General features: G+C 41.2%; 1 protein-coding gene across 5 annotated transcripts in view; it reads right to left on the reverse strand.

The window, feature by feature from the left end:
• The window catches only part of HECW1 (HECT, C2 and WW domain containing E3 ubiquitin protein ligase 1), a 273,833-nt gene that overhangs the window by 129,419 nt on the left and 121,612 nt on the right, over positions 1 to 22,802 (reverse strand). For all 5 annotated transcript variants that reach the window (XM_075745311.1, XM_075745310.1, XM_075745307.1 and 2 more), the window contains one exon: positions 7,086 to 7,180. In XM_075745311.1, coding sequence (XP_075601426.1) covers positions 7,086 to 7,180 — 95 coding nt within the window. The remainder of the gene's footprint in view (positions 1 to 7,085; positions 7,181 to 22,802) is intronic.

Below are 22,802 nucleotides of genomic sequence, written 5' to 3' on the forward strand. Positions count from 1 at the left end.
AACCAGTGACATACAGAACTTTCTGTTACAATGCTGAAGCAACTCCCCAGTCAATGTAATAGTTTCTTTAAATTCAAAGACTTACGTTCTCCTGTTATGCCACTTTATGATGTTAGCCTACACCAGTGGCAATGTATGAGCGCATCAGGCAGCCAGGATGTAGACACCATTGCTGCTATTGTGAAAGAAATACTACATCAGGAGAAAACCAAAAATGGGCAGATATTTCTGATCGATCAGAAGCCCACTGTGCTGGTTTTGGCTGGGATAGAGTTAACTTTGTTCATAGTAGCTAGTATGGGGCTGTGTTTTGAATTTGTGCTGAAAACAGTGTTGATAATACAGAGATGTTTTCTGAGCAGTGCTTACACAGAGCCAAGGCCTTTTCTGCTTCTCACACCACCCCACCAGTAAGGAGGCTGGAGGTGCACAAGAAGTTGGGAGGGGACACAGGCGGGACAGCTGACCCCAACTGACCAAAGGGATATTCTATACCATATGGCATGATGCTCAGCATATAAAGCTGGGAGGAGGAGGAGGAAGGGAAGGATGTTCGGAGTGATGGCATTTGTCTTCCCAAGTCACTGTTAGGCATGATGGAGCCCTGCTTTCTTGGAGATGGAAGTGGTGAATGAATTCTTTGGTTTGCTTTACTTGTGCATGCGGCTTTTGCTTTACCTATTAAACTGTCTTTATCTCAACCCACGAGTTTTCTCACTTTCACTCTTCCAATTCTCTCCCACATCCCGCTGGCAGGGAGCGAGCGAGCAGCTGCGTGGTGCTTAGTTGCTGGCTGGGACTAAACCACAACACCTACACAGATCACCTTCCTCTCACGGTTTATGGATCAGCTATTTTTTTCAGAATTATTCACCTTAAATGGTAAATCAGTGGAATCCACTCTCTTTCAGCAATTGTTTCTTAGTATATATGTTTTCTGTTAGATGCCCTTTTACATTGGAAATGGACTATACCCTGGCAGAGGGCACTTTGTATTTGACTGCTGGAGCCTATGCTTCCTTCCAGCTGAGTGAATATTTCCAGTCATTTCCTCTGCTCATTTTGCCTTGACTTTAATTCCTGAACAACTCCATCTCCTTGGCAGGTAATGGGAGAAGATGTATACAGAGATGGGTAGAATATAGGTGGTACTAATAATGCTACTCCTTACCTTGCATTCGAAGGCAGCTGCAAGTTGGGGGAGCTCTGGCTACTTCTCATCTCAGGATAAGGAAAGGGGATTCTCTTGCTCACTCCTGACAAATACCCAGTCACCTAAGCACAGCCATAGCTTCCAGAGAAGTGTCACTTCCCTCCCTGGAAATGCTGAGCCCTTCCAGGTACACCACTTACACTTGCTAACGATGTACCTGGCTTGCATTCTTTGCCATGATTAATTGCAGCAGCAGCCTGATGTTGTGTTTTCTATAAATCTTTTTTTTTTTTTTAATCTCCATTGCTGATCAGTGCAGAAGCCACTAGAAGTTTCTGCTCCCTCTTTATCCTCTGTTTTTTACAGTATAATTATTCTTACATTTTCAAAATCAGACTGTTAAATTTATTACATAGCAATGCCCCAGAAACACAGACAGTTTTAAAACTCACCTATCACAGAATAAGACATGAAGTGAAAAAGAACACACAGCTGGGATTTTTAAATGCAACCTTTGGAAAGAATGAGATACACAACTGCTTGTACATGCACTCTCTCATAAAATCCAGACTTGCAGCAAATACATGGAAATGAAGCAGAATGCTTCATTATCAAACACTCCTCGGCAGCCCACGCTCTGACGTGACCACACGTAATGCAAATATTTACAGCAGGAAGTCCTCAGGAATGATCAGTCACCACCGAATGGCAGCAGCTTATCAAGCAGTAATTCCTGCTGTGGGAAACCCAGCTGAGGCAGCATTTCCACAGAAACACAACACAGAGAAGGTCTCTCTCAATAATTAGCTCCAATTTACATAGCTTTCCCCATGATGCTAAGTGTATTTGATGAGTGCCACCATGATCTATGAGACAGGAACTGTGACACGAAAGCTCCAGAGGTTTGATCAGCCGTGGTTCCTTGCATCTAATACACAGCGAGTAAATGCTCCCAATTTAGTGAAGGAAGACATTTGTCCTGAGGCTAAAACATTGATTCTCCACTTACTGCCTTTTAATTGTGATGTATCCAATTTATCTTTTTAGGCTATTGACTCTTAGGGGAAAAGGTTCTTCTTTTTCATTCTGTATGCTGTTCTCATGCCAGCTTTATTTTACTGCAAAAGAGCCACATTCAGGTTAAATCATTTTCACGCTAGCAAGATAACATTTTCCTATTGCTAGAATTAATTGCTGTAACTTCTATCGGTTTTCTACCACAATGTCCGATGTAAAGATGAATTAGTGGTGACAACATTATGAATAAATGAAGGAGTAACAAAAAAAGGAATGTTCCAGATGTTGTAAAAATGTTCTTTTCTACTGAGAAAACTGTTTGCTCATCCATACCATGGTAATGCTTATGCTTTAGTAGTATGAACTACTGTGCATAGGCAACACAGGTTTCAGGATACCACTAGTCCAGAAAAAGAGAAGCCAGCCAGCATGTTCCTTTTTTTTTCCAGAATTGCAGGTGCTCTGTTTCACTGCCATTACCCCCAGGCTTATCTGCTGCTCCAAATTCACATTTACGCTCCCTGCCACGTATGAATTGGCCAAATTGCACAGCCCTTCATTCCCAGATATTCAAGCTTCACGATTCACAGGCGATAAAATGTGACAGGACTTTTCACCAACAAACGAACTGCAGGGCATCCTAATCAGCAGGCGAGGCAGCTCTAATAAGTGGGTTACAGCGTAAGGAGATAAACTCAAATGGAGCAGAACATTCATAATATAAGAAACACGAGATGCTACTCAGCCTAAAGCACCATTGGTGCTATACAAAGACATCCAACTAACACAGCAACTTTTTTTTCCCCTTTGGAAGCAGGATTCCTTTTAACTGCCAGTTAAAGACGGTCTCAGTAGCGCGTGAACAAGAATGGCAACCGCTTACAGCCCCCAGCATGACTACTTCCAGCTTCTTTTCCCTTTTCAATTGCAGTGAACCGCAGTCAGGCAGACTGCAAAGGGGTTTTTGGTGTTTTTTTGTTTTGTTCATAAATTGTGGTGTTAGGATACTGCTGGTTATCAGTGTTTATAGGTCTCATTGACAGACAGGATGGGACACGCACCAAGCAGCCCATATGCCAGCTGCTGCCCCCACCGCGGGAGGTACCACGTGGCCGGAGGCTCAGACAGAATCTGCTTGGGTGGCTCTGGCATCAGCTGGAGATGAGTCTGTGCTAGCAGTGAAAACACTGTCCCAAGAAGGTCACCTGTCCCCAAATGCTGCTTCCTGAAGGACACCTGCTCCTGATCTTTTTACCAAGCTGTGCCAAACGATAAGGTTTGCTTGTGTCAAGTACACAAAGCCTCGTTCCCTCTGTGTCCCTACTGACAGCCTAAGCTTCAGGGTGAAGTTGTGACACCATCACTACAATAGGAAAAACTCCCTTTGGTTCAAGGCAACCAGCTTTTCAAAGTACTTTAGCCCCTATACCCACAGCATGATCCCTATTGAGATTTTTCTCCCTGCAAATCTATTATTTCTAACACACTAAGATCCCACAGCCACTGCTAAAACTACCAACTACAAAAAAGGGTAAATTTCCAAGCACAGACCACAAGATTCCCTCTTCCAGCAGAAAGGATGTGCAGGAACCTGCCCCAGGATCTGGAGAAGGTTCCCTCTGAGCAGACCCCCTCTCTGTACCCAGGCCGCACTGGTTGGAGGACCACGGCTTTCGCTGGTACTGTGAGAAATGGCATGCCTGGGACCCTGGGGCAGTGCTCTGAATCACTGGAGCGATGAAAACAACTGAGGAATTTGATGCATCCAATTCGATCACAGAGGGCCCCGTGTGTCAAGTCTCACTAGGGTAAGAAGTCTCAGGGACCTCAGAGGAGTTATAGGCCTGGTGCTAGACTGTCACGGCCCTTAACTTATCACACGCAGGAAAAGGGGAAAATAAAACAATCCATCACTTCCCTGCTCAGCCGTGCTCAAATTACGATTCAAGACACAGGAAAAAGAGATGAGGCTGCCGACTCAGTATACTTCACTGTGGAGTTGCTGCAAAGGGATGGGGAGGGACCCAGCAACATGTATACGAAAGCTGTGCATTTACTCTCTGGCTAATGATGGATGAGCATAGCAAAGTACAAACCAGAATATCTGCTGCTTCTTTTGAACAAGAATTTTCTGATCATTGTTCCAAAGCCATTATTTAGAAAAAATATGTTTTAAAATAGATATGGCAGTTTACTTTGAGATTTCTTGAACACTTTCTCCCTCTCTCCTTTTACTAAAAGAAAAAAAAAAAAACAAAACAAACAACCACCAAGCAACCCACAAGTCTGGAATTCACCATTAGTGAAATTGGTGAAATCACAGTGAAAAGGTGAGTGGCTATGTGTTTGCAGTTTTAAGTATAACGCCTGTATTTTGCATGGTGTTACCCATGACCTAGCAGCAGCCAGCACAGAGGCACACAAGAAACCAGGAAAAGGCTAGGGCTGGGAAAATCCCTTGTTATCCCCTTCCCCATCTGAGCAGTGAGGATAACACAACGTGCCAATGGTGCAGGATGCTGCAAAACATTCAACAATTTTATTACTAAAGGTTGGACATGTACTGCAGAGAGGCAGATGGAGAAAGCCATCTGATGGTTTCATCTGGGACTGGAGTGTGGAGGATCATACTTAGCTGAAAGCCTTTACACAGACAAGAACCAGCCCATTATTTTTCTCTAAACAATAAAGGACTTTTCAAGTCTTTATCATTTTTTTTTCCTCTTGCACTCATATGGGGGGGTTATTCAGGTTAACCTTTGCTGCTATTCCTTTGCTTTTGTTGTCTTCACTGCTTAGTATTTGCATTACAATACACCAAATATTTATGTCATGCAGCAAACAATGAAGACAATAGAGAAACCTGCTGCACCTAGAACACTGCTGGCCTCTCTGATCTGCAAAAGAAACTGGCAAAACCACCCAGACTATTCTGTAATGCAGAAAAGCAGTAAAAATTAGATGATATGAAGAAAATGCGATTTCCAAGGACATTGGTTTGGCCCTCAAACTGAAAACTGTTATCTGATACCACTTTTTATCATATTTTATTTTTCATCCATGTACAGTATACTCAGCTGAAGGTCATAATAGGTGTTTCTTCTTCTCATCTGATCTCTACGAAGACCATGAGTACTGCATGAAGAATACTTTCTTTTGAACATGAGTCCTGCTCATCTGAAAGTGAATGGCTGCTTAAGGCACTTTATTTCCCCATGTGTGTGTATATATATAGGGCTCAACTGAAGAACTTGGAGAGATTACATATTTGCATATTACAAAGGCATAGGTCCTCACACATTCTTCTATTAACTTAAAACATACAGCCGATACTTAATAATGATAAAGTAACTCTTCCACACTAGACCTGAAAAAATTGCTTAATTGTTTCAATCTCAGGTCTAAGACATGGATGTGAACTGTGAAAAAAAAAAATTATTGTAATCTCTTAGCCTACTGGTATTTATTACCTTGGTTGGCTGGCTTACTTTTCAGAGAAAACTGGGACTAAACCAATGACATTGATTGTCCCTCCAAATTTATGATAACCAGGAAATGAACAGCAAGTCCTAAGTCAACAAGACACCACTCACTACAGGCTAAAAAGAACTTTTCAGCATCCCACAAAATGAAGACATGCAAGGCCACATCATAATGTTCCTCTGAAGACAGCTGAAGGAAACTCTCCTGGCTTCCAAGCTGGCAAATGGCTTCACCGTGAGCATGTGAGAAAGGCCTATTGAGACACGGATCTCTTATTTCTAACAGACACGGCATCAGCCCCTACCCAGCATCCAGTTCGCAGCTATTGTATACATCAAACAAGGCAAAGAAAAAACATCAAAAGTCTCTACATGTGTTAAGTGTGGGGAAAAAAGAATAAAAATCTTTCCAGACCCTGGTGCAACCAGACACGATCAACACACAGCATGTGAGACTTTTCAGTGTTTTTAGAAGTATCAACTTGGGACCGTTTAAAAAAACAACCAAACAAAACCCCCCAAATCACAAACTTTCAAAATTTAAGCTTCAGTGATGTCCACTGAAACCTACATACACCCACAGGTAAGACAGATCTTTCTTGAAACCATCTTCCAGATTAAACAACATCTGAGCTAGTCTTTTTCTAATGCTGGTTGGACTAAAGCTCCTCAGCTCACGCAGACCTCTGCCAAGATGAGCCTGGCAAGCAATGAAACTCTGTCAGCAAGGCCAGACAAGCTTTGGAGGTAAGCAGGTCTCCCTGCAGTCTTCTAAAAATTATTTCACTCTCAGGGTGACCAAATTTTCCAAAACCATGTAAGATATATTGCTTTTTAGAGCCATTTGAGCCACATCGCTTGCTAAGCTCTAGCAAATCAAAATTGCTGTCAATGAAGCCTCAATCTGTCAAAAATGATCCTCGGTACTTTGATGGATCAGGACCTGAATTCCCACTTCTTAGTGCTGATGAGAGCGTGTCACAGTTCCTGGCACTCAGAAGCACTGATGTGAAAATGCTCATGCCTTCATTTTGAAAAAAGCACTTAAAATAGGAAAACCTTAGTCCTTTCCTGGGCATTTATTGTATTTACAGCCAAAGAATGCCAAATCTTCTAGAGGTATCACCCAAGTCTCACAACATCCAGCAGAGAGAAGATAACTTTACAGAATGGGATACAGCTAGGACATGGGACTTGCCCCAGATCAGAGAAGCTATTTGTGATAGTTTGAAAGCTGAATCTACATTCCCTTGGCATTCCAACCCACATGTTAACTGAAAGATTACCCATTTCTTTGTACCACAGTGCACTGAAAAGTATATATTATGTTCAGTTTTCATATAAAAGCATATAAAGCCAGCAGGGTAAGCAAGGCATCACTCAGTGACAGCAGGGAACAAACATGTGAGAAATCAAAGGCCAGCGTAACTTACGGGAGCCGCATTGTTTTTCACTGTGACACTCGGAGTTGTGGCTCGTAGCGCCCCGCTCACGCCATGGTAGTATTTGAAGCAGATCTTTGTTTCAGCTAAAAAAAGAGAATTTTTTTAGATTAGAAGAACTGCCAGGGAGAAGCTGCACAATCGGTTGAAGCTCACAGGTACAAGGCTGGCAAGCAGTTAAATTGCGAGTGCTTTGTCCCAGGTTGGTTGGCACAACAGGATACCTCCTGCCTCCAATCTTCCCCTTTCCCAGAGCAAAATTTAGAGTTTGGTTCCTGCAACTTAAAACAGTTAAAACCCCAACCTCTTCTGAGCAGCAGTTATGACAGACATACCTGAGAGTACCTGATTGGCATCTTTTAGCTACATTACAAAGAAGAAAAGTAGGGACAGAGAATCGCTCCCTGTTCAGACATACCAGACGCTAGTGTGCAGAGAAAGTGAGAAACTTCCTTAGGATGACCAGATTGCATAGTTGCTCACTGACAGGTTTCAGTGAGTGAATTTGTTCTGGCTTTGGTCAGAGCAAGGACGTAGATCTACACAGATTATCTGCTCTGGCAGTTACTACATTAAAACATTTTTCAGAAACAACATATTACCACAAGACATCATCGTAGTGTATTTCCACCAACTTCCAAAGATTTGGATTAGGTGAGGAAGCAAGACCATGATTTTGGACTCACAGCACTGCTTTTTGCCACATGTATTGATATTCAGATAAATACATTGTGAGGGAAACCTATTTTGATAAATGTATCAAGGTATAGAAGAAGCAAAATAACCTGCTTGTTCAATCATTCCCTTACAACCCACCTTCTTGTCTGCTGCAAGAAGGAAAGATACTTTCAGTCAGCTTCTCTGTTGGTCTGTAACTGCAAATGGATATGAATTGCTAGTATGCATCATAATCCCACTCACTTACTTGCCTGGTGGCTTGCTGTAGCACATCCCACAGGCAGGAGTTTTCTTCCATAGTAAACCAGGATGTGAAGTAGGTTGGTATGTGCCTGCATACAGCCAGGACACAGCAGGTATGCACTGTATGTATGTAAAAGGTATGTTTGTGGGATCTGAAAAATGCCTATTTAAATAAAAGCAGCATTCACATCTTGCAGTTTTAACTGGATAATAGCATGGAAATTTTCAGCTGCTCCATAATATACTTGAAGGTGCTTCTCTTGGTTTGCAGCTGCTACTGAGGCCCAGGGAAAACACCAACCTTTGCCTGCAAAGCCACAATTCTGCTCTACTGTAACTACAGTGCCTATGTAAGAAAATAGTAAAGGAATGACAATACAAATTGCATTGCCGTTTTAACACAGTAACAAAATAAGCAAAATCAGTGCAGCTGTGACAAAAGATTACACAATGTTAAGAGCTGGGACCTTGGCCCACAGATTATGATGCTGTGATGGGCCAAAAAACAACCATGCAGCACCCCAGGTGAAAAGCAGTGGAGACCCTCAAAAATGCACACCGGAATTACTTACCCTGATGCCTACAGATATACAGGAGGAAAAAGAAATCCTGATTTGTTTTTTGAAAGACAAAATAGTTTTAGGAGTGTAAAGCCTTCCCAACTTTCAACTGTGACTTGGGAAATGAAAAACAAAGAGCTTATGTTCCCAAGTAGTTCCAGCACGTCTCATTTCCAGGTGGCTTCTCAGCACTCCTCCCTGAGGAGGCATCAGGGACATGCAGTCCATCGACAAGAAGCACAGTGCCAGCACAGTTAATCTGCCATCATATTTTCCATCCCCACAGCTCGTTCTTCATCTGATGGCCAGGTGCACTTTTCTGCCCAGACAGTGCAAATACACTCCTCTCCCACTATATGCGCAGATACATCCATGCCTCCCTTTTACTTTACAGCACTCCACAAGAAGTGGAACAGGTTACAGATTCCTTCAGCACCTCCATGAGGGGCTGTGTGGCCCATCCTGGGGTTTAATTCACAACTATGCCCCAAATGAACTTCTGCAAATCAAGAGATTTACTTGAGGTGTCAGTGCAGCTGAGCAAGCGACCCTGTTGTTGCACCTGGGAGCAGCAGTTGTTTCCTTTCGGCAGCAAAAAAGCTGGATGAGCTTGTGGGACTGAAAAACTGCAAGTCCAGATTGAATTTTCACATTGTAATTTTCTCTATAGGACTTTTAACAGCTCAGCAGCTAACTCATTTACGCACTGAGAAGACAGCAAAAGCTGAGGATATCACAATAGCTAAAACATGCAGTTCTCACCAATTATTCAAATCTTAATTTTCCTCTCCCCTGGAGATTTTTAGCTACAGTTTGCATGGAACATTGAGAACTAGAATAAAGCAAAACTTTTTTTTTGGTCTTTTTTTTTTTAATTTTTATTAACTCATGCAGTTAATAAAACATAACCTGAAGTATTAGCCAGCGTTACAACGTTCAGACCTCACAGCAGGAAATCTCACCGTAGGTTGACAAGTACATGGTAACTGATATTCTACCTTGGGAAACTATGGTTTAAAAGAACCTATTTAAACTAAAAGTATTAGAGAACAGGAGAAAGAAAGAATATATACTTATGTAGGTATTCTGGATATTAGTATTGCTTTCAAGGACAAAGGATTACTAAGATGATTGAACATGTATTTGGAAAGAACCATGCGGGTATTGAAGATTCCTCTCAGTTTCACACAACTACTATTTCTAATTTAATTTTCAATCACACTGCCCACATACAGATGCAAGCTGGCAAGGCGGCAACTCAGAGAGATGCAAGCGTCACACCCAGTCCAAAACAGCGGCAGAGGTGGAGCCATTCATCAGGCAATATTTGAGGTGGTGATTAATGAATGTTAAAGGTTTCATTAAGAGAGCAGATCTAATAGCAAAAAGTCTTATGGGAGCCTTCACAGCTTGAGCTCTAAAAACACCATGGGAACAACTTTTTTTTTTTTTTTTATTTCCTCCCCCCCAACTTTTTCCCAGATCTTTTTCAGATTGAAAATATTAGGAAAATGGCTATTGTGAATGGACAGATAAAACTTTAACAAGTAAAAAGCTTGCAAAATTACATACGATATATATGTGCAAAAATGCCACTTAGGCCCTAGTTGGGCTTTTTTTGGCTGGGAGCCAATTCTTTCCAAATAATATCGTTGGTACCATGTTTTTCACTTCAGAATCCTAACATTTTAATCCATCTGAAGATTGTTCTTGTATTCCTGAATCACCTCTGAGACGTTTCCAAAACAGATGCAGACATTCACTGGCTTGGTGCCACTGCCTCTGCAGATGAACAGAAAGCACTGTAAGTATAGGCAAGGCAGTGGTATAAATTAACCTGAATATTATCCAGCTGGCATTCATACGTAATATGTAGTTATAAGGGTTGTTTGCATTGTAGTCTTGTAGATTAGCTTGTTATGGAATAAAGGAGACCATTTAACTCTGTCTAGCTGCCCCAGCTACATGGCACAGTGCACAGGTCAGGAGCAGGTGTTGTCCAGTTAATTCCCAGTTATAAATAAATAGGTTGGCATTGTTATTTTCAGCTCAGTAATTATGAGTGGTAGCTCACTGGATCAGGTAATGAAGTTATAATGTTAAAGTCAGGAAATAATGAGATTAAATTCTCCTTTCAATTAGCATAAATGGCAGTTAGACTGGTAAATCTTCCAAGAGATGAGATGTCTAAAGATGCTCAGAAATACTCATGCCCATGACAATTGCCAAACTACTCAGCAATTTTCATGGATCAAGAACAAAATAGCATTGTATTCCCTTTACAGCAGGCTTGGTATCTCCATTATACCATGGCTGCATTACAGCTTTCCACTGGATTGATATAAGACAGTTCCCAGTTGTATGCTCAGACTCACTGCTGCAACCATCGCAGGTGCAGAAAATACAGCTGCCCCAAAGCAAGTCCCCAAGGCAGGGCAAGGTAGGGTAATCAGAGCAAGGGAACAGGAGAGGTGATTCTGTTTTGCTTCTTGCACCGCAGCCCACAAGCATATCTGTGGGCCACATAGCAGGGATGCTCACCAGGAACGGAGAGGAGCCGGAATGTAGCTCATCCCCGGACACAACAGACACCACTTCTCATTCAGAGGAAAACTCTGAAAAGTTTGAGTTTTGCCAGAAAACAACTCTGCCATAGAGCTTCATCCCTCTCACAAGAAAAAAAATCCAGTCCGCAGAAAATGATTTCTCTATCAAAGGCCTGAGTTATCTCAGTTACCAAATCAGTTTTGCAAATTAACTGGAAAATGAATTTACCAGCTGAACATTACTCTTCTTGGCAATATTCTATACCACCTCCACAATCACCCAGCCCTTGAAAACACCCTACCTCCTTACTAAACTGAAATGAGAGGAGATAAAAACTAGTCAGGTCTGCTGATAAATTGCAGCTGGAAGTATTGAAGGTTGAAAGCTTCTAAGACATGTTCTAGTTTCCATCATCCACCGATTCTTCTTTCCTGTCAGTATTATTGCTCCTGTTGGTTTATTTGATACTCTTTCCCTTTAAAATACTTCAATTTCTGCTCATCTTCCTCATTCCTTCAGAGCTGTCAAAATTGCCCTAAATCTCTTCTCAAAAGTTCACTTGCTCTTATAATCCTCTGCTCCTCACTTACTAACGCTAGTCTGGTCTCAGAGGCTTAGCTTTCACTAAAAGGTGGATTTATTCTCTCAAATACAAAAAGAAGCACTGTCAGGATTAAGCAGTTTCCCTTGTTAAACTAAAAAAAACCCCCACCAAACCAAACCTAAACACGGTCCCCCCCCAACCACACAAAAAACCTCCAAAGAAACAACCCAATCATACTAATGGGTATTTCAAGGAATGACTTAATGATATTCTTTGGAGGAGGCAGAAAGCATCAGATGGTGTTTGATAGAGTGTGTGATACACCTGAGGCACTTCCACTATCTAGTTGGGATTTACTCCCATGATACTTTTTGTTTCAATTAAATAGCTGAGGTGACTAGGCATTAGCTAAGCATTTCTCAGCACTGAACAAGCTCTCAGGGAAGTAATGCCAGTCTTAAAACCGGAGTCCTTTGTGATCAACTCAATCTATTATTAAAAAAGCTGTTGTTGCTCTTTTGGGCAAACATTGTGTATAAAAAATGAGAGGTGTCAAAAACCAGAAAAGGTCTTTGGTAAGTGGGTGGGAACCAAGTGAACCAAATCAGAGCACAAAGCAATTAAGTTATGAGTCATAAAGTTTTCCCTAGAGAGGGGTCAGAAGTGGAATAAACAAACATATGATACTGTGCTATAATCAGATCACTATGGGACCATCTTGAATTAAAGTAGCAACGGTGATCTCTGGAAGTGAAGATGGAAGGCATCAAAGTAGAGATAGGGAGTCAATGGAGGGGAGAACTGATTGAATACAATGGGGAAACTGGGAGAGGCATATGAAAAAAATAGGACAAGAAATTACAACGGTAAGCCAAAACAGAGAGATAATAAAGGCAGTTTATATGAGGGCTTGCAGTCCTGGAATTGAGTAAGCAATGGCATCGATGTTGAAGTTGAGGGGAGGAGACGGCTGAGATTAGAAGAGAATTCACTGCTCAGAGTGGGACAGAGGAGAGGGCCTAAAGTCTAGGGTTGTCTACATGAGACTGAAAAGAAAGCTGTGAAAAAGAAACAAGACAAGGAAAGGCAAAGAGAGAGAGAGAGAGAGAGAGAGAGAGAGAGAAAGTCAAACCCGAAGAAGAAACATAAAAGTACCCTCTCACCTAGAGCTTCAGGAAGCATGGAGCACAATGTACCATCTCTGTCAGCAGCTCCCTGTGAAACCCGGTGCACAAGTGTACATCCTGTTCACCTCTCATACCTGACCACCCTTCTCCACCTGCTGCTGCCTCCAGCACCCATCTCCTGCTTTTGAATACTGCTGGAAGCGTAGAGAGCAGGTAAACTGTGCAACCCAGAGTCAAAACCCAGTGCTCCCGCATCAGCGTGAGCCCTTCCCTAAGCATCAATGCTTTTTAGATAAATTTAGGTAGTTTCTCCTGATACTATACCTGCCCTGTCAGCAAAGAATTAAGACACATAACGAAGATAAAAGGTAAGACCTGGCAGATCTAATTTGTACTTACAGCATCAATACATGGTACCGTTTATTCTGCTGCTCCATGCAAACAACGTCTCTTATTTCTTGTGCTGTATCAGAAAAAAATGCCTGTTCCAGGAGTTGCCCGTCCAATACACAATAGCGACACTACAGCCATCAAGCTGGTCTGCTACTCGGCAACCTACAGACAGTGTATTTCCTTAAGCTGTAAGCCGCATCTGCTCACAGTATTTGCTTAGTATCACAACTGCCTATGGTTTTCCGTAAGGCACCTCAGTTTTTAGACAACTAACAGTTTAAAACCAAATGAGGCCTAAACAGATATGTTTCTTTAATCCCAGTTGCATAATTTCTTCCAATTTTCTGATACCTTTTTCATTGCCCTGCTCTAAAACATGCACAAACACATGTGAACAGACTGTTAAAAGACTTCTTTTGAGGAAATGCAAGATAGGACATTTTAAAATCTCACCTTTCAGATTATTATAATGCTTCCAAGGCAAGAAAGAAAAAAGTACCTGGAGACAGAATTAAGGCTGACCAGTACATATCAACAATTCCAGGCACAAACCTCTGCAAGGAAACTGTAATAGCTCAAAACTAAGCAGTAGAACACCCAGAAAACTTCTAATCAAGATTAAATTTAAGCCAAAAATCCAAACTTGTCAAGATTGAGAAATGCACAGTTAGAACACTCAAATAACCTTAAGTCTGTAACAATAAATAATGTATTTCAGTGTTTGTAGTTGTAACTAATATTTGAAAAACAGATTAGATGACTTTGTAATTTTATTCCAAATGGTGTGATAGACTGCTATTGCTTCACAAGGGTTAAACATTCAAGGCTGGAGTTACCTCCTTTATAACAGGAGAGCTGATTATTAGAATTTATTATATCATTAACTCTTTGTTCTGGTGTTATTTCTGATCTGCAGATACTCTCTACTATTGACTTTCAATTTTATTTCCTTTGCTTGATAATTTGATTGAGCAGCAACCTGCCTCCAACAATGACTAAAGTAATACGGTAAATTAGGACACTAATAACTACTAATAGGTAGTAACAAATCCTCATAGCAAGTGGGCCAGTCTCCTCTGTCCTAGCTTCAATTGTTTGAGCCCCCAGTGTTGCATGCTCCACACTACAGGGATTTTGGGTCTAGCTTTGTATAATCCACCTCTATTACTCCGCTGTTCATACAAAGTGACATGTATCTGCTTACCTATGACTGTGCTGTGATTATCATTATTCAGAAATTTTTCAGGTGTAGACTCCTGAGCATAAGACAAAATCACACCATTTTTGTCTTTTAAAAATAAACGTACCCAGGAGTCTCTATTACAGGAAAGATACAACAAAGTGGCTCTATAAACTGCTATTCAGGAAGAACGCACAGATCTAATTTCAGTAGGCTGTTGTTTATGTGCTACCCTCATAAAAACTGTCCTATTGGCAAGACTCATTACTAAAGAATGCTAGCAGCGGGAATGGATGTGTGCTTATACATTCATTTCCAGCACTTGTATATATTTCTACATACAGGCAGGACATCTAGCATTGCTGATTACTAAAGTTGCTTGACATTTTTCATTATAAACCTTGTTTTCAGTTGCTTATACTTTTTCAGAGAAACACACATTTGGAATAAAAATTTGCATGCTGGATGTCCACCTCAGATCTACAGAGATACACAGCAAGAAAATTTCATCCAGAAATTCGTAGCTGTGAGGGTAAGGGAAAATCATGAGGTTTTTACTCATTAAAGATTTCTCAAGACCTTTCCTTTTACCCCCATGTTAACGTGGAGCAGAAGTCACTATACTAAGCATATATCTTTTGCTGTTCTTGTAAAAGTACATTAAAATTCAGCAAAATTTATAAGCCTCTCCAAAAAATTCAGTTTGATATACTCATTTGAGACATATTTGATTTTACCATCTAAATGCCCAGGAAATCCTGTCTGTGCTGAGCACGTTCCAGACTGGTGCTATGACAGACTTTTTCTGCAATACAGATCTAAGCTCTTCCTGGCTATGCCACGTCTGGGCAGCTCTCCTGGGAGCCAGAGGACTGTATCCCTGGGTATCTCCCTGCTGGGCCAAGTAGCATGGAAGAGGAGAGTACGAATCCCCTGCCGATTTGCCCTATTGAAGGAAGAGATGGAGACAGCTGGGGGGATTAGGAGCATGGAGTGGGGAAACAGAAGCCAGGACAAAACCAGGTAAAATGGTGAAGAAAAAAACACTGTGATTTGTGGTGGTCATAGGCTTGAGCACAGAAGGATTTGGGGACAGCAAGTAGCAGAGCACTGTTTCAAGTCTTGCTAGGATAGATGAGCACTGCCAGCTCCCTTCACGATGGGAACACAATGCATGTCCTGGGGGACTTGTATTCAGGCTCCCACTTAGGCAATCTCTGAGAGATGGCAGTGGGATTTTTGGTCAGTCTGCTGGCTCCAATTCTGTCCAGACAGGCAAGGATTGGAATGCATTAAAATCTATAGCCATCCAGTGGCCCTTGTGAAAGTCCAGTTCATCACACACAAGGATCTGTACCATCATAGTGCCCAGTAAGTCTGGCGTTTAGATTAACATCTAGAGTCAAGGCAGAGTAGAGCAAGGCAAAGCTTGCACAGATACCCACCACAGGAAAGGTCAGTGGAAGGATGCCACTGCCCAGCCAGTAGCTAAAGATGCTAAATGTCTTTAATAAGAAAGTGTTTTAGCCCTTATGTAGCTAGTAACAGAACCTGCAGTTTGCTCTGGGGCATATTCTCCAACTATAACCCACTTGTTAAGTTTTATTGTATGGCTAATGGAATGGAAATTTGGTTTGCTCAGACAGCTCATATCCTTGAAAACAATCATTTCCTCCTAAAATTATCTTCAGAAATGTGAGATGGGGAGAAAAAAAAAAAAAAAGACTCAGCCTTACAATTCCTCACACAGAGTCACCTCTCATCCCATTGAAACCAAGAGAAGTATTTGCTCCATATTCATAAAGACATTCCAGCCCAGAACAGGCAAGAATTTTATCTATTTGCTTACAGTCAAAGGCAACAGTGCTATCTATCTGCTCTGCGTTTATGGACTGTTGTAAAGAAAGGACCAATAGGTACAAGTCTGAGTGAATGAGAGTTGGGGATGGAGGGGTGTGCGTGTTGTAACAACTTACCTATCTTTCATCAGGAGAAGGAAAAGCAGTTTGAGAGAGACATTTTAGTCACTGCAAACAGCAAATTATAAGCGCTGCAATAAGATTGAGACTTTAATGAAATTCTAGAGCCTACAGGCATATAATGTTTTTATGTAAATCAGCTTAACGATGAGTTTTTCACCATGAGCATTAGCAAGTAAGCAATTTATTTGAGAAAAACTTGCAATCATCAAAGCATTTTTAACTGTGTGATAGTTGAGTCCATAATAACTGGAAACCATGCCTAAAGTTTGGTCTCTGATCCTAAGTACCCATGCACATTGCACAAAAAACAACATTGCCGGCAAAATCAAACACACGGTTCATCTATTTATGAAAGACATGATTTAAAATAACTTCTGAAATGCAACTATTACATCAGAGTAAGTTTTAAAATAACACTTTTGTTTTAAAACTGCTCATCATCTTGGTTACAATGGACTCGGCACTTCTTTATCAACGTTGAATAGTAGAAAAAAAATATCTCTATGCTTCCAGTACACCGGAAATGAACCTTGCCTCACATGCAGAAAGCCATCTGTTTCACTGTATTAGTGTCCCCTTAGCTATATTAGAGTCACTGACAATACTCAGGAAAAGAATTTGAACAGGAGGTACGGTGCCTGTGTTCTCAGTTACACCAATATCTATTAAAACACAACATAAACAGGATATAAATATACAGAAACACTGACATCCCTGAGCTTTGTTCTGAGTGTCACAAGAGGCACTGTGAAGGTAGCTCAGAGACAACAGAGAAAGGTATAAACTCAAAACTATACAATAGCTCACAGCTTCACAAAAGAGGAGGGGATGGGCAGAACTGGGGACCCCTCTGCAGTCTTTACTGCGACATACAGCCACTGGGTTGTCCCAGATGAAGCAAGTTGTTCTCAACTGCCCCTGTTGCAATATATCCTTTAGGCTTCCAGGTATTATGTCTGCCTCAAGTTAATTGTCTCCTAGAGCAGATGCCTGTGAACCATCAGCTCCTTGTTTTATCAGGGCAACAGTAGTTTAAAGTCTTAATTAAATACATATGACTGGATTATGCCTTCAGGCACAGCCTTGAGGAAGAGATAACGAACTTCAGAAGCCAAGTGCCTCAAACACAACCCTCTATATCACAACATGTTTTTATTCCCCTTGATCTCAAAACACAGGTGGACCAGGCATTGCTTTGGATTTACAGAAGCAGAAAATTACATCAGCCTTACGATCAATGATTAGTATTTAGGAAGGTGTAAGCCATAACTTTATCTGGTGCCTGCTTTGTGATGGGAGAGGACAGCATGAAAAGGGACACCTTGCAACTCCAAACCCAGCCAAGTATTAAAATTAGGGAGGATTCATGTTTTCATTTACATTAGTAGCAGTTTAATTCAAGACACCTGCTACAGCACTTCTTGAACTGGTCTTTAATCACATCCAATAAGCATAACTGAATTTCACATTAGAAACAGAACAGTTTCTGACAGTTCAGTCAGTCCGTCTTTTTTCCCCAAGAAAGTTACCTTTGAAGATGTTAGTGCCAAAATCAGCCACCATAGACCTCACCATTCCCCCAGCTGCTCTTACATGTTACATCCTTTCTCTTCTTACTCTGCAAATTCTCCCAGTCAGAAGCCCTATCTATTCACATTTTCAAGTGCCAAGCTCACTTCAGTCACTACGAGAATGCCTTACAACAACAGTTTCTTTGTGTTTAGCAGCTAGACCATGCAATATTAAACCTCACAGTGTTCACTCTGATTGGGAGCTATTACAGTCAGTCAAGCATGTGCAATGCAGTATACGAAGAGAGTCTTGCAATTAAGTCCTTGGGCAACAAGATGTGAATATTACCAAGAAAAGATTCTTTGCACTTGGATGTAAAAAAAGAAGCCAAGAGCTTAGCACTATTACTCACAATACCATAATAAGGGCTGCTTTTCTTTTTTAATGCATTTATCACACTTTAGAAATGCAGCAGAGACAAGGAATGTGTGCATACTGATTCTGAAGATATTTTTAGCCTAATATTTCCATGACAACAAAGAAAGAAACGGTCAATTTGAGAAGATAGCTGAATGAAAATTCAAAATGCTTGTAGAAGCAGCTTCCTAGTGCTCAAATTGTTTCAGTTACTACGCTAAGCACGTTATTGTTTGTTGCCGCTCTTGCTAATCAAATTAAAAAACTAATTTTGAGTGATTAAGAGAATTACGCATCATGTTATCATACAACAAAGACTGTTCCTTGCTGTCATAGTACGAACACCCTAATACAAGTAAAAGACAACAGCGAAACACTACTTTAGATTGAAGTCAGAGCTCACAGAGAAGAGTAAGAAGAGACGTTGTGGTACTCTCTTAGGTAACTAGTAACAGGTTACATGTACCAAGAATGCAATGGCAAGTATGACAGTTCAACCTCTTGGCCTTCCTGACTCTATGACAGAGCAGAACTATTTGCAGACAATTTTGGAAGAGAATCATTTGCAAAATCTGGAAGACTAAAATGAAGGTCAGTATTCTAGGCAGTAGCATTAAAGGCAAGGAAAACGTACAAGGGAGCAACCCAAGGAAAAGAATGCACCTCTGCCTTCACCTCAGGATTATTTGGTCTTATTTGCAAGGCACCTAACAGGTCTATACAGCATGAGGAGAAAATGAGGACAGTTGCATCTGTGCTTTGGCACTGTAACTCTACTGAAGGCAAAAGACAGTCACACAGCAATAACAAATGCAGCGGAGATTGAGATCTTTGGCACACTGGTTCCTGGATTCACATTACTATCTTGTATTTTATTCCTTTCCACATTACTTTTTTCCTTCTTGGCAGAAAGGACATGAACAGCAGCTAACAATATGTAATTCTATCACTAAATACTTGTTACATTATTAAATACAAGTGTGAGATGAACAGCCTTGCACTGTAATTACCCAATGACCAAAATTCCCCAAAGTTCAGTTGTTCTGAAAAACAGCAGGTGTTGAGGTCTATGTCTTAGTACACCAACAATTTACCTGGGTAGGTCTTGTAAGTATTAATTAAACAGAGGAAAAGAGACTTCTGTGTCTTCACAACACAGAGCTGTTCTCTCATTTACACATCCAAAGCATTTATAATTAATTGGGTTCGCCCACTCAGAACCATGAGCCTTGAATAAAAGCTGCGTGCCAGTTATGCTGCTGAGGTATGTTTTTTTTCCCTTTCCTCTCCTTTTAGTCTTACAAATGCTTGCTTTGCTTTACAATAGCAGGGCCTATCTTCCTTCCATTTGCTGAGAAACCACAGACAGAGAAACCACGGTCATATCCTTTGGTTCTCAGAGACTTGTGAGCGATGCCACTGGTTGTCAAAACCCCGTTAGTGTGATGCCTTTGCAAACACAGTGCTGCATCTGGATATAACGGATAAAAACTTGGCCTTATTCTTTTAAAACAGTCCCAGAGTTCCTCTCCCATGTACTGCTGCTAAAGCTCAACAAGGATGGGAGTGTAGCATGTGTGGGTTTAGCTAGATTTACTTTTTCAAGTGAGGACTTGTAAAAGAGAAACTAAAGCCAGCCCATTTTGCCCAGGGACACACAGGAGATCCCAAAGTTGTCTGCTTGACACATAGCCCTTTTTGTAGGTCTCTTCTTCCTCTGCAACAGTGTAATCTCTGCAGATCAGAGGATCTCAGATGCTGACAGCCATCTTAAGACCCATCGTGAAAAGAAAAGCCCTTGGTATTCCAGCTTCACACATGCTGATCAGTCTCATTATGGTGGTTTTTATTCCAATACCAGCTCACATACTGTCTGACTGTGGCTTGTGCTACAAGCTTCAAAATCACCACTGCTTTACATGATGCTGTGCATATTTGCCACCACCTCCTCCACAAAAAAAGTGAGGAACTGCAGCTGGCTCCAGGGAGACAGACTCACCCACTAGTGCCTCTGCACTTCCTATCACATGTGGCACGGACCGTTCCTTCCTCAGAGCTGCTCAGGTCTCTGGCAGTAAAGGGAAGGCAGCACAACCACCTCCTTTTCTAGGACCTGGGATTGTGCTCTAGGTATGTTTTTGCATATTTGCATGCTTTTAACAATGCCAACGCCTGTTTGTTGCTGCTGATAGTGTATGAACTGTGCCCAGTAGAAAGCTAAGTATAAGCCCTAAACTTGGTCCTATAACACTCAGCACGTGAAAATTCCTATTCAGGAAAACAATTCTCAGGCAGTTCTGCCTACAGCGATGATGTGAAGTTGTGTCCGAGATCCCAAAGGGAGAGAAAGAAGGTGCCTGTGTCTCGTGGGGGAGGCTCTGGAGGGCTCAGGATCTGAATGAACTGAGAAATATTTACATCAGAATGAGAATTAAGGCTTGAGTTCATCAGATTTAGATTTACAACTCTGTACAGTGCTTTCTAAAGATCAGTAAGAAGGAAAAACCTACTTATTAGAAAAATTACATTTTTAGCAGGAACCATGAACTGAACTTCCACTTTTGACTGTAGTTGGATTCACAACCATATGGGACGTTGGAGCCTCTCTGCTCTGTTTTACAAAGATGAGGACAGACCCATCAAAGACTGCTGCTCTTCTGAAGCTTGCCCACAAAATCATCTTCTACAGGAAGCATGCTATGAGGCTTCTGTGATTCACTTTACAATTTTGACCATAGGAGTAAGCAGGTAACTTTGCTGCATTTAGTTGAGCCACTCTACAGTGAAGGATTCCTTACATTTTGGCTTGAGATGGCTGTATGTGACTGCTCATCCATTCAGAAAACTATTCACAAGGGCATTTTGATTAGGTGCCACTGCTTTGGTGCCCATTGTTAATTTCCCTGGGAATTTATAAGACAAAGCACAAGCTATCAAGAAGGAAAAGATCAAACAGCTGCTAAGAAAGAGGTATTATACCTGTTATTACTTGTCACCTTAGAGCTCCCTCTGCAATCTCCTATTTCAACAACTTTTTTTTTCTTTTGTAAAATACCAACTTCTGTTCACGATTTATTTGCAATGTAATAATTAGGGAAGAAAATTGCTGTAATCACAAAAGGAAACATGACTTTTTAAAACCCAACAATTCCAGAAGTACCTTACTTAATACTAGTAAAAAGAAGGGGCTACAAATGGGTTACATTAAATTGAAAGGCAAGATAAAATATCCTGACTGTAAAAAAAACCCCAGTGAATCTAATGCTGAGAGCACTGGATGAGTGTATTTGGTTTCAAGTGCAATAAAAATATGGAACTGTGGGGAAAAAATTACTATGAAACAGGTGCTACATTTGTGCAGGTTTACAAAATTACTATCTTGTAACATATAGTGGAAAAACAAGGAATTCAAATATCACATTTAAACAAGCGAGGGGACAAAGAATCATAGACAGCCTAGACAAGATACTGCAGAGTGAGGAAGGTTTATTCTCTGGCAAAATATATCAAGATGTACATTAGGAGATTGTAAAAAATAGTCTTCAAATCATTGTTAGTTCCTATTGATCATAAAACCATATACAGATGCCAGTATGTCTGTCACCTGAAGGTGTCTGCCAGGCAGCCGGCGCATTCTCTCTGGCTTTGCACTTCACTGCTGGGACCCACGGTGCAAGCCGCAGATGTTCACTTCATTGGCTAGGGTTGACTTTTGCAAGCCTTCAGAGCTGCCGTCCTGACAGCAGTAACTCCCGGCTTGCTCAAGCCCATCCAAGCTGAAATTCCTGCAGTCACAACACACAGGTGACAGACAGGAAACATTATCATTTTAATTTTTTTGTAGTAAAGGCTAAGGTCTCCAACCACAGCATGCTTAACTCCCACAGGAGTTGCTGCACTGTGAGAAGGAAACCCTAATGCAAATCAACAATAGCCTGAGCAAGATCTAACAGCTGTTATGTGACAACACACAGTGGGATGACTATACAGTCCTAGACTATTTTTAAAACAGAAATAAGCTTGCATTGAATCTAGACAAAATCAAAAGCAGAGGCAAAGGGCATCTGAAAAAAGGAAGCAGTAGTGGAGAAAACATGATTCTGGAGTAAATTCCCTTTGAATCACCTGCACATTTGTAACATGTACTACTGCTAACTTATACTTAAGTGTATATTATATATATTGTTTCCCTAATTTGCCAGTTATATACATAAAAATATGACACAATCCTAATCTTGGCACTCAACTTTATGCCTCCTATAGCCTCAAGCCAGAGATTCTCAACCTTTTACTAACTACCATATATGCAGCAACATTGAAAAAGCAGAAGGCTGCATCTCTTCCTTGCAGTCTGGAGGACAGATGTCAGCTTCAAGCACCCGGGGCAAGGCTGAAGACTTCAAGTGTCCTGCAAAATGTGGGCCACCGCTTTGCCATCTCTGCCAGAAACATGCTGAGCATTCAGATGAAATGCTTCGACGCCAGGAAACCTGGGTTCTGTTCAAACATCTGCCATTGACTTACT

Source organism: Balearica regulorum, chromosome 2 (assembly GCF_011004875.1).
Source record: "Balearica regulorum gibbericeps isolate bBalReg1 chromosome 2, bBalReg1.pri, whole genome shotgun sequence".
In the NCBI taxonomy this organism is placed as follows: Eukaryota; Metazoa; Chordata; class Aves; order Gruiformes; family Gruidae; genus Balearica; species Balearica regulorum.